The following is a 16,302-nucleotide window of genomic DNA, read 5'->3' as shown; positions in this document are numbered from 1 at the left end:
GGCAAGAAACAAAAAATAAAATTAGTAAAAAATGTATTAACTCTTGATTACTTTCAGATATTTGGATAGGGATATTTTGAAGACATATAATGTTATTTCAGTTCTCCAGTATACAAAAGGATCAGCTATAAGAAATATTACATGAGAAAGTTGCTCACTGAATCAACTTCGATTCCATTTAGGTATCTAAGCTCCTTTTGCATCAACTATTAATAATGATCTCGATAAAATGACTTCTTAACATTCCATCTGATTCTACAAATTGAAAGTTTTTTTGTTATTGTTTGGTTCTTGCATGAAATTCTCATGCAACTTATATGTCACGTTTGTGAACTAAAACTAAGTCATGCTGCATTAAAAATATGAATACGTGAATAAGGAAGACTGCCATAAAAACATATAAACTGGCAAAAAAACTCACATTTACAGGCAAGAAAAGGATTTTTAAAGACAATGCATCACTCTGAACAGAGGTGCCACTGTTTCCTGAACAATTTGTTCACAAATTTGGCACTTCCCTGATCTTTTTTATCTATCACTTGGATTGTCACAGCTTCATTACACATCTTAAAATTATTATATGACACTGATCAATTGCTCAGTCTATTAATCTCAACTGCTTATGTAAAGTCTTAGAAACAATTCCAAGTGCAGGTTCACTCACCTGGTTTGTAGCCAGCCATTTGTTTCCTTCAACTACTATGACAAACACATCACTCAAGGTCCTAGCATACTTGAAAGATATGGATTTAATAAGTTAGCAGTCATAAGCGAATAAATTAGAAACATGAATAGCATAACACTTCAAGATAATTTCCAAGAAAAAATTACCGTTATCTAAGATTTGAGTGCTATTTTGATGGGGGTCCATGTCCTCTGGGTTTCAAGATAGTGGATATAAAGATTCTGCATGGTTTGATATTTCTAGTATGTGTTAGTGCCAGAATATAGCAATTGTAGTGCTAGGCTCACAAGAGCCAAATAAATACTGGCTGAGATTTTCAGCAAGGTGATGATCACAGCAAGAAATAGTCAGAAAAAGAATAATAGATAAGCCTCCAGATTCAAGGGCAAGCAATTACTTAAGGACAAAGATTATCAAATGGTATGGAATCAAATCAAGACCCCATCAAAAGAGCAAGTACCCCTGTAGCTTCTCATAATGTTTTAGTTGTTTCATTTATACACACAAACAAAAAGCTTCCACTTTGTCAAAAAGCTCACAAAGAAAAAACAGAATTGACTGATCCAAAACACTAATTGAGAAAATGGACCATTTGCTAATAATGGTTCATGGGAGTGTTAGATGTATACTGAAAAAAAAAATCTCACAAGCTGAAAGGAGTAAATATTTGGCAGTAGGTTTTGAAAACTGTCCAAGCAGCAACAATGCTTGTTCAATTATTCAGAGTAAGATCAACTTCTAGTATCAGATTGTTGGGATTACTTGGGGAAAACAAAAAGGAAACTGTGAGTAGCATAGCTCCACCCTTCACAAATCTATCATGCACAATTACAAAGTGGATATAAAAGCAGTATTCCTTTTCTGATATTATTCCCAATGGCTTTTCAGAGGCATAATTTTTGCTTTTACCTTATAGCTCTCAATTGAGTGCATTAAAGTCAGAATTAGAATAGTTATCTGGCAAGTATACATTAGGAATCAGCATTTTCCATCAGCATTCACAAGGTTGTTTTATGAAATTGTGTCATTTTCATATAAGCATTAATACTATTCCATAAAGGATATTGCTACTAAAGGATAAGACCACGCCTCCAGAGAAGATGGCCGCTCGAAGCTGAGCGTGGAGAACGAGGGGAGCGAGTTTGGTGTTTGGGCCTGCATGGGGCTGTTGGTCTGTAGCCCGGATGGGTGACAGGACCCTCTGAGGCTTCGGTGCAGCCCGTATGGGCGCTGGAGGTGACGGCGGGGCGGCGCTGGAGGTGGTGATGAGGGGGCGGGGCGGTGAGGCTCCCGGACCTGGAATGGCCGAGCGGGCCGGCTCGGTCGGGCCGGCGGGCGGCATACAATGGCCAGCAGCAGCCAGTGGCATCCCACGGCGGCCTGCGAAGCGGCCGACGATGGGCCTGCTGCGGTGTGTGGCATGCGGTGTGTGGCGGCTCGTTCGGGCCGGCAGAAGGCATTCAACAGCCGGCAGCAGCCGGCGACATCTTGCGGTGGCTTGCGAATCGGCCGGTGATGGGCCTACTGCGGCACGTGGCGTGTGGCGGCCTGCGACGGGCCTGCAACAGCCCAAAGAGGCGGTCCAGTCCTGCGGTGGCTTGCGATGGAGCTATGATGGCCTGGGGCAGCCTAGAGAGGCGGTCCAGATGGCGAGGCCCCTGGACTTGTGGCTGCTGAGCTCATCTGCCCATCCGTTAGATCGGCGAACTTCCCCCCCGACGGAGGTTCCTTGGATGGTGAAGGCCGCCGTCTGATGGTCTGAGCGCCATGTGGAGCCCTCCTGGACTTGTTCGGAGGGTGGGAACATCTGGGACCACTTGAAGCTGAAGTTGAAGATGGAGGTGGAGCATGTTGGATCGCGCCCGAGATGGTGGTTATCTCCTCGGGGGCCATACTAGAAATCTGAGGTGACCCTCCTCCATTTTCTGTATCTGGAGACTTACTACAGCCCCTTGGTCACGGTTATATCTAGGACATAGAGATGGATGACCTATCTACATCTGTTCATCACCACCAATAGACTGTTCTACCATCGTCCAGCCATCGGACTCTCTCTCCTTCTGCGACCTACCCAGAGCGGGATAGTGATATTCCTTGAGATTGGAAGATCTTGGTCACTGTGAGAGGGTGACCATGTTTTTGGGAGCCACTGTTTCAGCTCTGTGTATTTACTATGCATTTTGTTCCAGCCAACTCATTTCTTTGCTCCTATCTTTTTATCTTTTGATGGCTTACACCGTAAATGAGCTGCTTGCCCTAAGAGCTTCCCCCCCCTCTCTCAGATTTGGCCATCCAACCTGTGCCACCATTTCCTTAATGACGGGTCTTGGGACCCCGAGAGGTGGCATGGCGCAAAAAAGAGGCTTTGGGGGTTTTTTAATTTTTTTTTAAAGGGTTAGGGAGGGGGGAGGGTCAGGCCCGACAGAATGAGGAGAGGATTCTACCGGACCTCTCTCAGTCTAGGTTGGCTGATGGTCACAGCAATAAGGGGGCCGGGGAGATTCTTGGGACCCAGGGGGATGGGGTGGGGATAGCGATCCCCACGGTGATTGGGAATGGCGGCAGATGGATGAACAGAGGGCCATATCATAATATGGGATCGCGCCCCCATTTTCGAGCTGTGGCGCACTCCGACCCTCTGACTCTCACCTGCTCTCCCGGGGAAGGGGGAGGGCAGACACCTGAGCTCAGGCTGATCTATTTGAATGCCAGGTCTGTTGTGAATAAAGCTCCCCTCATCCGTGATTTGATCGAGGAGGAGAACGCAGACCTGGCATGCATTAAGGAAACTTGGTTGGGCTCGGAGGGAGGGGTACCTCTGATTGATTTATGCCCTCCAGGTTTCCGTGTGCTGCATCAACCTTGGGCTCAGGGTAGGGGAGGTGGGGTGGCGGTCGTTATTAGAGACCCTCCGTCCGCGGGAGGCCACTGCCCCTCAGATAGACGGATGTGAGTCCCTCCTCCTAAGGTGGGGCCCTGGTGGTCAGTTGTGCCTGTTGCTTGTGTACCTCTCTCACAGCTGCATAGCAACAGCTCTGCCCGGGCTACTTGACGCCCTCTCGGGGTTGGCGGTTGAATTTCCCAGACTTATGGTTCTGGGAGATTTTAATCTGCCTTCCCTGGGTGGTGCGTCGGAGGTGGCCCGAGAGTTCATGGCTTCCATGATGGCCATGGACCTGACCCAGATTATTCAGGACCCGACTCACAAGGGGGGAAACACGCCCGACCTTATTTTTATCTCTGGGCAGTGGCTTAATGGTCTGGGGGGGTTTTACTCCAACATCTCAACCCCTTTCATGGACAGACCATTATCTCCTGCGGTTGGGCCTCCGTCTCGCCACCCCCCACTGCTGGGAGGTGGAACCAACCAGATGGTTCCGCCCCAGGCGCCTGATGGATCCAGATAGATTCCAGACGGCGCTTGGATTGATTCCTGCCTCCCTCTCCCACAGCCCGGTCGAGACCTTAGTTGATGCCTGGCAACGGGCTGCTTCGAAGGCCCTCGACCGCATTGTGCCTTTGCGGCCTCTGACCCGGCGCAGGTCCCGGCTCGCTCCTTGATTTTCATAATGAAAAAATCATAATGAAATGTGTACTAGGGATGATTTAATGACAGCCAAATCCACATGCTTTTTGTACTGATCCATAATGTTTTAAATATCAATTGTTCTCAATTGAAAAAGATTTTATGTAGCCATTCATAAAATGAACATTCTGTAGAACTGTGTGATATGAAATCTCAGTAAAACATTTTGAAAAGGGAGAAATTGTGTTGTAGGAATTATTTATATGAAGAAAAATTATATAAGAGTAAAGGTAAAGGTAAAGGTTTTTCCCCCCCTGGAATATTCAATCTATGCACTTCTGAGATTGTCAGAAATCTATACTTCGTGCCTGCTTTATTCCCATAAAAGCTAATAGGTAAATAATAATAAGATAAATCAACATTCTGCTCTCTTATATTTATTCAAAAACCAGTAAAACCATGGAAGGAAATAAGGCTAACCAGGGCTGCCACCAATATCTGCAGAGTCACCATGTTCGCTCTGAAAGTTTCTGAATTGAGAGGCTGAACAGACAAATCAACGGTATGAAAACATCTTTTTACTCTGGCTGTCCCTTCTCCATAGAAAAGGGAAAACTATAAAAATAAGCAGTCACCTGTTTAAATTACATTTTTTTATTTTTATGAATATCCCTTTTAAATCCTTCATGCACATTTTCAACATAAAAATCTTTCAACTGAATCGTATGACATAAGTTGCAATTGTTCTATAATGTGGTAATTCCAACAGCTCCCCAAGAATCTATTAAACTTTGGCAAGTAGTATCATCTGACTAGACAAAATCCCGTAGGAAGGGCTTGATGAACATTTTACATTTGATGTAAAGTGGACCAGTGTATGGAACTCAACTCATGGATGGATAAGGGGAGAAATTTTCATAGCAGTACAGTAGGCAACATGGCATAGGGATTATTAATCATAGCTATGCTGATGTGTTTGTTAAATGATAGTAATCCATTTTTTTCATACTGAGTGACCAATGAAAATACAGTGTTTGCATTGTTTGTGTCAACAAGTTAAATGAGGATGTTATTTTAAGACTGATAAGAGATTCAGCAACTCCTAGAAAGCTGCCATTTTTAAAGAAATACCATGATGATTGTACAATATTGGGATCTTTGTCCTGGTAATACTGCAAGGAAATGCTAGGGTTTTAGTCCATTAATATACAAATATACATATGTAAACAGGTAATGTACAACCAGCCTAAAGTTGTATCTTGCATCACAACTCTGAAATTGCACGAATAATAGTATGAGAATGCTACAAAGAAAAGATATGATTTACTACACTAATACACATAATAATAGTTTGAAAAGAAACAGTTATCCTACTCATTCTCTCATGTTATTACATATTCAACATCAGAAACTAATCTATCAGATACAATTCATGGCATAAAGATGAAAAATGTCCTTTATTTACATAACTGTGCATCTAGGATAAAAATTAAAATTAGAATCATACAATTCCAGCTTTCTTCATTCACTCATGCATATAAACAATGCTGTATCTGTAATGGCAATATGCACCAAATAGATACCTCTAACCTTTTAAACCCTAATGGTAATTCTGTAGAACGTATTGTTATGTTCACCTGTGTGAATAATAAATAGCCATATACACGTGTATGAACACACATAACAAACACTTCAGGCTGACCGTTGTCATGACATACATAATTCAAACAATTCAAGGAAGCAACTAGCTAGCTTTAAAAAAAAGTGCATAGAAATCAAAATATTTAAAAGATTAAAAGAGCTCCATTCTGGAAAGAAAATTCTATCTGTTTTTTACAAAAAAAGTTTCTTCTAAAAGAAGAAAAACACAAAACAACTCAAAGAATAGAGCTTTGAAATGCATATTATGGCAAAGAACTCCTCAACTGTAAGTCTTAAAGAATACATGAAAATCTTGGTTCCTTAATATGTCAGGAATTTACTGGCAAAATTAACATATTTAGTACTTTAGTACTTCCTTAATGTGTATGGCATACACAATTCAGGCATTAATTGTAATGCTTTAGAAGATATGAATATTAATATTAGATATTTTCTGTAATCTTTCTAATAGCAAAACAAGAATTTCTTTCTTCTTACTTTGGGGTACTTTGATATCTGTGTAGTCCAGTATGATTTATCTGGACAACATAAACTATACTTTTCAGCTAAAAGTACAATGTCAACAAAGCACAAAATGGCTAAAGCATTTAAATGGTAGTATTTCCCCAAGACTGAAGAACATTACCCAAAATTTAAGAGTATGGCTAGTTTGCATGCATTTACTCAAGTTCCACTATATTTAAAAGATGTATAATAACAATATAAATTACTTATACTTGTATAATATTTAAATGCTTCATAGATGGATCTATTTCCATAAAACTATTTCCTGAGTCTATCTTTTTCTAATCAAATTCAACAGCCAAATTTAGAAACATTCATGAAGAAGAACAAAGCCCTCTGAATGTGAAGAGGCAGCCCTACAAGACAAATTTTTAACATTATTTTAATTTTCACAATGTAAATCTCTACATCTAATTTATTTAAATATAAAGTTACACTGTTCTCTTGCAATCTGTGTTCATCCCTGGCAAATTTCTGCAACATTATAACCAGGGAGATATTGTTTTTTTTCTTAAAATACAAATCAGAGAGCTATTCCCCCCCCCAAGTTACATCAATCCAAACGATATCTGAAATAATTAGCAGACATGTAAGGAAATTATTATGAAGGAAGAACTTTAAAATTGTATTAAATACTAAAAACTTTTAAAAAGGGAAACTTTTGAATTAAATTTGATTATGTTGTACTCATGGTGTTACAAATAAGGTAAAAGTGATATAAAGGGACCATTTTTCCCCATGTAATGAGTCCATCAACCCCAACTCTTTCACATAGAGATCAAAACCAATAAAATATTATAAAGGGTAGACAATGTACTTGTCTGTACTTATTCTGATTTCCCAGTTCATGGAAGATCAGAAGAGATGAATAATAAGAGCATTTGAGTTTGCCATCTACCCTAGATTATTTGGTATGCCAAAATAAAGAGCTCTTTACTATCTCTGACTTGTAATGATTTTCTGTAAACATTAACATCACACTTAGAAGTAAATTCATTTGTAACAGCCTTCAAGGATTCTGAGTAAAATAACGTATCAATTATCCCTTGTAGTAGATGATAAGCCTTTCAAATTAGTTGGATAGCTAAAGTAATTTAATAGCACAACCTGTGAATTTTCAACAATAGGCACAAAATATCTCTCAATCAAATCAGATAAAAATTATATGTAGCATAACAAGTGATAATGAATACGTTATTGAAATAAACCTGTACTAAACTTGGCTTCACTAGGGAGAAAGTATTCAAAAAATGTGAAAGATAACAGGAAAAAATCTCATGTTGATCTCATCTCATCTTGATTTTTCCCAATTGCCTGAAATATTTTAAAACAATAATTGCCTACTGGTTTTTATAATAAAGAGATAAAACACACCTTAGCTATAAAACACACCTTAGCTATGACAAAAAACTATTATTTAAAGCCTATGAAGCCTAATGTGTGTATTTAAAAATTCCTATTTTCCAGAATGTTATTAAAAGAAAATATTTTAAAGTCCCAATATATATAACTTCTGAAGCTGAACTTTTTTTTTGCTAGTATCCCTTGGATTGAATTGATGATAGGATGTCTGTTTTGAATTTCCAAGTTGCCTCTGCCAATGAATGAAACACTTCTACAATTTGAATGTGTCCCATGTAAATTTTCCAAATGTACGGCAATGTTTTCCTTTTTTGCTTTCTTTCCTGGGAAAATTTATTACCCACTTCTCACCGAAACACTACATAACTGTGAAGTTTTTGATTGATGCTCATGGTGCTGATGATGAGTGGTATTTCACAAATGCAATTGCAGCCAGTTCTTTACAAAATTCTTCTAATACTATCACACCTTCAAGTAACGTCATGTGGTCAACACTGTAAAGTGAAGATAAGGAACAGATTTAAAAAGCCACACGTCATCAGGAAATGATCTGTATTTGACTGGTAATTAATATACTTACATAGGCCCTTCAGGTTCTAACCCAAGAAGACGTTTCCTGACCAATAGAAGTTTAGGTGTGAAATCAGGTATGCGCTGAATCCGTACCATCAGATCTCCAACAACCTGTATATTATCCACAAAATATTGCACACAATGAAGCAAAGAGTCAGTGTAATTATATGGATCTGAATCTGGAGATAAGAAATCAAAATTCAACTTTCTGAAGTACTGTACATATCATGTACATATCCCAACAACATATTAAATTCTCACTCTGGTCCATCTGATGAAATTGCATTGACAAAATGATGAACATTAACAAGAATAAAAGCTGTCTTCCATTTCCAATTGCTCAGCAGTAGCAAGACCATTAACATTTACACAACTATGAGACTGATCAGATGGCATACGTACCCTAACAATGACTGAAAAAAGAGAACGGCAGCCAGAAGCCAGATTTACATAGGGATCCAAAAGGTATTCATGAATATGTGGATGTGGAAACAAGGAAAGCTTGGACAATACAGAAGTGACTTGTAGATTGACATCATATGGCTGTGGGGTAAAAAGAAAAGAAGACATTTCCCAAATATACACATTCGTTGTCACAGATACATGAAGCAGAAAATTACTAGCTTTGCTTTTAACCATGCACAAGATTTACAATGAGTAATTTTTATCAACCATGCAAGCACATGGCTTTAATTGTTTGACCAAAAGGCCATTATATTACTCAAAGAAAGCCAATGACTGAGATTTCAGTTTTATTTCTTTAGGGCAATAATTGATTTAAAGCTATCAAACTGTAAGCATAAAAGAGACAGAACGTGTAAAAATGAATCAATTATTACTGTTTAGACTATGCGGGACAGAAGGTTTCTAAATGTCCTATTCAACACCCCAGTCAACTGTCATCTATACTGATGATCATTTGTGGTGATTGAGAGATTCTTATGGCTGCTCTTGTAATGCTAATAGCAGGCTGAGTGCAGCACAAAGAATTTGTATTTTCTTTCTGTCTCTACTTCTGGTCCTTTAATACATTTTAGCATAATCAAGGCAAGATTATCATTAGGTAAAATTCTCAGAAATTGGGGTGATGGAACAAAACAATTTTCCTAATGTACAACCATTCATTCATTTGCTTGTTAGCATTCCATCTCCTGTCTATGGCTCAAGAGAAAATTCATATTCCAATGTTATTATATTAGCAACCTAGTAAGAAAGATTGTGTTTAGAAATAGTTTGATCTAAAGTTATTATAATGGATTTGTTTTGGATCAGCAAAATGTCCACTTTATCCTTTGTTTCACAGTTGTTATAGAACAGTAAGAGATATTCAATCCTGCAAAAATCCTACAGAAACCAAAAAGTTTTCAGCCTAGGTGGCTGCATGCAGATCGCTTAGAGCCTTCTGAGACATTCCAGTTACATAAAATGTTGAAAACTTTTTGTGATTAGCTAAAAACTATTGAGATTAACATATTGGTGTAAGCATCAAGAGGATGTTGGCCTTGAGAACAAGAGCAGAACATGCATGGGACACATGGGTTAAATCTGTAATCAGGAACTATCTTGCACTTAAGAAATAAAGCACTTTTTGCAAAGAAAAAGATAGGCAAAATAATGTAATTTGGAAGTTCTAGATACAGAATTTCAGTTTCTATGTAAAAAGAAAATCAGGATAAACATCAACTATTCAGTTCAAGAGGCCAGTAGTAATGGATTAACAGCATATAGAATGCTGTGTCAGAACACTGAAATACCATTTATGGATCCGAAAAGCAGACCCTGCATTTGCAGGAAACCACTATATTCTTTATAACAGGGGTCCCCAACCTGTGGGCCATGGCCCACTAGTAGGCCATAAGGAGTTTGCAACTGGGCTGTAGAAACGGCCGGTGAGAGCACGTGCATTCTCACTTGTGCGAGCACCAGGGGAGTGCACATAAACTCCATTTAAGGGAGTGCCAGGCACGCTTGCTGGCCACTCACATGAAACCATCCCCTCCCCTCCACTGCGGGTTGCATTAGCTTTATAATCTAAGTCTTATGTCAGTAGAATTGTATTCAATTGTAAGTAAATGTTCACAGACCTATTGTTAAAATAATTAAATCAAGTTTTTCATTTTAATCTCAAATGGATGTTTAAGAATATTTCCTTCCTGATTTAGATTAGCATTTTAGGCTTAAAAAAATGCAGCTAGCTTCTTTTATTTTAGTATAAACTAGTATGCCAACAATTTATACTATCCTCTCCCTGTAACCTGTTCAGATTTCATGACTCTTAGCTCTTCTATTTGGGGAAAGGACCATTTTTTAAAATTGTGTTTAGGAACATTCATCAATTCTCAGGTATACAAAATCACTCTCTACAATGCAACTGAACTAATTGCCCTATCATTAGGTATGTTTTGCGTAAAAACAGCTATATCACAAGAGGAAGCAGCACAAAATGCAGGTTTACCTGATCCAGAATTTTGCCCATTCTATCAAAGAGAACTTTCAAGAAATGTCCTTCAAAGAATGCTGTTTCTAAATTGCACTTTTCCAACAATTTAGGAGATCCTGGCCATTCCCATCGTAAGCATATGGAACAATAATCCCGAAACTAAAGAAGGAAACGTGATTACTAAATAATAAATTAAAGAACAAATAGTAATTACAGGAAAAACTTAAATAATCAACTAGTTTTTAAAGATCCCTTTAAAAAAATTCCAAAATAGCGATAAGCAAGTCTATCTGTCTGTCTGCATTACAGTATCCTTCTAAGAATATTGTAAAAAACATTGAACTTAATTAATAAATGCTATTTTCTTTTTGCCAGACTAACTACAACTACTGTATATATTTAAAGAATACGCAACTAAATACTATACCGCAAATATCACTTATGAAGAAAAATTAAGGTACTAATTTGAGGCACATTAGGATGCTATAAAATTTAATGTACATCATGTCCATTTACTAATCAAATACCGTATTTTCCGGCGTATAAGACGACTGGGCGTATAAGACAACCCCCCAACTTTTGAGATGATTTTCAAGATTTTTCGTCTTATACGCCGGAAAATCAGCGAGCCCGGGAAGGCACACCCTCCCCTCTCACTGTGGAGGAAGCAGGGCAGTCTGGCGTCTGGCGGGAGCCGGCAGGGCAGTCCTGCGCACGCTCCCCAGCTGTTAAGGAGCACCCCGCAAGACAGCGCGAAAGAGACGAAGCCGCGCTAGAAAGGCGGGCGGCGCGCGGCAGCATCCGGAGCTTGCGCGAGGGGCATCTGGGAGGCAGGCGCGTGAGCGCGGGAGAAATTCCGGCGTGGTGCGAAAGCAGGTGCTGCTCGCCCGCCTGCCTGCGCGCTCGCTGGCTGGCTCTCCCACTCGCTCACTCTCCGGCTCCTAAGGAGTCCTCAGGGATGCTGCCTCAAGAGGGAAGAGCGTCGAGCGGGAGCCGGCAGGACAGTCCTGCACACGCGCGCACTCCCCGGCTGCTAAGGAGTGCTCCTTAACAGCTGGGGAGCGCGCGCGTGCACAGGGCAGTCCTGCCGGCTCCCGCCCGATCACTGATTTTTTTCCGGCGTATAAGACGACCCCCCAACTTTTGAGGTGATTTTCATGGGTTAAAAAGTCGTCTTATACGCCGGAAAATACGGTACTGCTTCAGTTCATGCTGCTTGACAGATAAAATAAGGAATGAAATGTACTATTATGTGGTTGTTGGTTTTAAAAAATAATAAAAGTAAATTGTCACATCATTATGTAATCATGTGAAGTTGGCTTCTGCTTCCCCCTTGTCTGAAACCATCATACTATATATATAAAATAGCATTTTCTGTCTTTTCTTACTTGTCGATGGGCATCTCTGAGGTAGGTATCATAACCTGTTCCATCCACATGGTAGGAAGATTTGGCTTCATCTGGTACAAGACAGAGAAAACTGCAAAGATATACAAAACAAAGATATATATATATAAAACAAATTCTTTCTATGTCTTTACAACAATGAGCAACTCAAATACTATTTAACTAGTTATATGGATTGCTGTGGAACTGAATACAAAGAAATCTGTTGAGGTCTTTCATTCAATCTGATTACAGAAACTTTGCACTACTGGAAAACAATGTTTAATCCACTCGTTATTTCAGTTGGCACAATATTTATTTCAGTTTCCTGTCCATCAAGTTATATGCCCTTTAGAGAGCAAAACCAAACATAAATTAAAAAAAAAAGAAAAAAATTGATATTGTGCGATGATCAAAAGAGCATTTCATACATTTCATTCACATACTAATACACACAATTTTACATATACATATGCACAAATGTTGAAATCTATCCTTTTCTTGTGCTATACAAAATTTAACTTATAAACTAATTCAAAATATAAACTAATATAGATTTTTTAAAAATTGGACTTTTTTCCTTTTTCTTTGTTAATTTTTCACTTGAAAATAGCAAGCTAATAATATACAGTACTTACAAAACCTGTATGAATATCTTATTAAGGACTTCTTTCTAAAATTATGGATAATATCATTGTGTAATATTTACAAATGATAATGAAATCTATAGTTGAATGAAAAAAAATAATTACTTTAGGAAAATGGATGTTGGGTTTAGTAAAAACAAAAATTGTCTCAACCAAACATTCTGGCTGTGTTAGGACAAAGCCCAGAGACAAAACAGTGAGAACCAATCAGGTAGAATTCTTTATTTGCTTAGATAGAATAGAATCTTCCTAAACTAAAGCTGTAACTTTCTATTAAAGCTGTAACTTTCTAAGGTGTCAGACATATCATGATAGATTCTAGGGTTTGTTATGCTCAACCATCCTCCCCCCCCACCCCAACTCAAGACAGGCCCCTTCCTTGGAAAGCTCAGCAAAATCCTCCTCCTCTGATGCTGCTGCAGGTGCACATCCCATCAAGACTGAGATCTTACTGCACACACTGGAATTACAACAAATTATGTTGGTTCTATTAAGAAGGGGGAAAAACCCTGCTAGACATAAAGAGCAAAAAGGACATTTAGCTGATTTTTTGAATGAATTTAAGGAATAAGCATTACCATCTAATGGCATATCTCTCAGGATTTCAGAATTAGATTTCTATTGTAATTCTGTACTCTTAAGAAGCTATTTGTAATAGTTTTGGCATTTTTCTTAATGCAGCAGTTGAAGAGTGAATATTGCAGCATAATCAAAGCCCATATATTATAACTGTGTGATTTTGAATATATTAAAACAGGCTTTAAATACTAAATTAAAGATTCAGGAATCCAGCTCAGAAATGAAGGTCAGTCATTCCCTTCTGACTGATTCATTATATTCAAAGCTATCTATTAGTTCTCTATCTTTTCAATTTTCTCTCAGGCTCAGTGAATACACGCACACTACAAGACCCCTAACTCTAACCCATACTATCACATTATAGCTTCAATGTTCATCAGAAAAAGTAATTAATCTGCTTCCCTTGAAATCTTCAGGTCTAGTTTATAGTAAACTCTTGATTTAACAAAGTAATGTAGGGAATGAGTATCCCACTAAATCAGAATGTTGCTAAATCTGAAATGAATATGTTCATGTGCATTTTATGAATGCATAACATTGGAATGGGATTTTGTGCACATGTAATATATGCACATGTAAAATAGTGAATGAGATTTTAGCATACATATATGTATGAAGGGCAAAGCTTTTGTCCACTACGTCCAAAGTATTCTAAACCAAGATTTGTTAACTAATATGCTTGTGTAATGCACATAAAAGTAATGTGGTACAGAAGTTAGTTCTTTTGTAGGAATAGGATGACTAAGATTCAAGTCCAGCCTAAGCTATGAAAAACAGGGTCAGTCCTGAGAAAAACCAGACAAAAAAAATGCTGTGAATATCACATTTACTCCTGGAAGGTCATATATGAATATAACAAACAATTAATAAAATACATACTTTATCAGTCATAAGACTTGGATTTTATTGCGGAAACCTAAGGCAAGAGTTACAGTATTATTAACCTAGGAACAAATATTAGTAAATTTAACACACCTATTTACAATTTTATGGACTTCAGTCTTCCCATCATTTTTTGGATGATCGGGAGTTGTAGGTGGTGAAGCGCTAAGCCACTCTTGATTTGACAATATAGTATCAGGAGAAAGATCTGTAAACAAAGGATCTTCTTCCAGGTCTCTGTGACAAAATGAGGAAAGAACAGAACTTGGGTTTCCTTTGTTGAAAAGTTAGTGCTTTCTATTTGAAAGACAACTTTATGTCTACAATCTGAAAAAAAAAATACATCCATCTTGTACAATTTTTACTTCCTTTCCCTTTCAGCTACAGCCTTCAACTCATGAGCAGCTTTTTAAACATGTTCCAAAAATAGCTTGAGTAAAAATATGAAAACATTCTGTCATGAAACAATTGCGAAATAGGCCTTTCCACCATCAGAATATTTGAAGTGTGAACCACTTCAGAATTAATTACCTAGAATGATGTTTCTTTTTCAAACAATGCCTACTTTGACAACCAATGCACCATTTAAGCCAGGGGTGTCAAACTCAATTTCATTGAGGGCTGCATCAGCATTGCGGTTGCCCTCAAGGGGCCGGGTGGGTGTGGCCTGGGTGGGTGTGGCCTACTGGGAGGGCGTGGCTAAAGTGTGTATGGCCTACTGGGTGGGCATGGCCAGCTCTACATCGTTCGCATCAAGGGTGCCTATGGGGGCCTGGGCAGGAGTGGGACAGATCTGAGGGTCTCTGGTAGAAGGAGAGTCTGTGGACCAGGGCCAAGGCAGTGGGGGCCGTTCCCTCACTGTTTCCAGGATGGCTTCGTGGGCCGCATGAAACCACTTTGCGGGCCGGATCTGGCCCCCGGGCCTTGTGTTTGACATGTCTGATTTAAGCAATTGCAGAAAGTTACTGTATATCTAGATATTTATATGGCAAGGGAAAAAACAAAAGTTAAATGTCATTTTTTTCAAGATGAAAAAGAATGAGGATTGGGCTTTCTTGATTTGAAGTTGTACTTTATAGTTTGCTGTTTGGTTTGCATGAAAGAGTGGATGTTATGCAAAATTAAATTACTTATCACTTGTCTTTATTTTTAATGTATTATTTTGTAACAAAATTATTCAATAAAAATTAGTTTTTTAAAAAAAACTCTGTGGGCGCGCCGGCCCTTTGGAACCATCTTCCCACGGAGCTTAGGACTGCCCCCGACCTTCGCTCATTTCGCAGGGATTTGAAAACTTGGCTTTTTGAGCTGTCTGGCCCAGACTGAGGGGTTTTAATTATTTATTAATGGGGTTTTAGTTTAAATTCAGGGACTTAATTTAATTTTAGTTTTAATCGATTTTAACTTTGTATGTATGTATTTTTAATTTTTCCCTGTAAACCGCCCTGAGTCCTACGGGAATAGGGCGGTATACAAGTTTAAATAATAAATAAATAAATAAATAAATAAAAATAAATAAAAAACTAGATATACTGGCAACCTTGGTGAGTCCTACAGCAATCGTGTAACATAGCAGTACCAAGGCTGGTTAGTAAGCATGCAAGCCACAGCATTCTAGACCAGCTGTAACTTTTCAATGGTCTTCAAGGGCCAAACCCAATAAATTAATCTAATCAGAGATGACAAGAGTTTGAATAACAGTCTTTGAGCTATCCTGCTGCAGATAAGGTTACCGTGAAAAGGGTAGATGTACATTCTTCATTTATATGTCTGGCATTAAACAGCGGTATTTTTAAACAAACTTTTATGATTTTACTTCTACTTCTGAAATACTCGTCACCTATTAAAATAATACAAACACTAAATCTACATTCTCAATTATTTGCTTATTAAAATAAACCTACCTGAAACTAAAATAATTTTAGTTCTAAAAAAAATGCTAATGAAGCATTATAGCTACCGTATTTTTCAGACCATAAGACGCACCTGACCATAAGACGCACCCAGTTTTTAGAGCAGGAAAACAAGAAAAAAAAATTCTGAACCAAATAGTACTG

At 38.5% G+C, this 16,302-nt stretch overlaps 1 protein-coding gene across 3 annotated transcripts in view; it reads right to left on the bottom strand.

The window, feature by feature from the left end:
* Positions 1-4,849: 4,849 nt before the first annotated feature.
* Positions 4,850-16,302, bottom strand: part of FHIP2A (FHF complex subunit HOOK interacting protein 2A) — a 40,977-nt gene continuing 29,524 nt past the window's right edge. For 2 of the 3 annotated variants that reach the window (XM_081328187.1, XM_081328189.1), the window contains 6 exons: positions 14,339-14,482; positions 12,141-12,231; positions 10,768-10,911; positions 8,715-8,855; positions 8,320-8,423; positions 4,850-8,233 (listed from right to left, as the gene is read on the bottom strand). In XM_081328187.1, coding sequence (XP_081184313.1) covers positions 8,128-8,233; positions 8,320-8,423; positions 8,715-8,855; positions 10,768-10,911; positions 12,141-12,231; positions 14,339-14,482 — 730 coding nt within the window. In that variant the 3' untranslated portion in view covers positions 4,850-8,127. The remainder of the gene's footprint in view (positions 8,234-8,319; positions 8,424-8,714; positions 8,856-10,767; positions 10,912-12,140; positions 12,232-14,338; positions 14,483-16,302) is intronic. The other variant, XM_081328188.1, reaches the window with a different exon arrangement.

The sequence above is a fragment of the Vipera berus genome (assembly GCF_964194415.1).
Source record: "Vipera berus genome assembly, chromosome: 5".
Classification (NCBI taxonomy): Eukaryota; Metazoa; Chordata; class Lepidosauria; order Squamata; family Viperidae; genus Vipera; species Vipera berus.
Note: the sequence above shows the minus strand (reverse complement) of the source record. Positions and strands in the feature narration are given on the sequence as shown.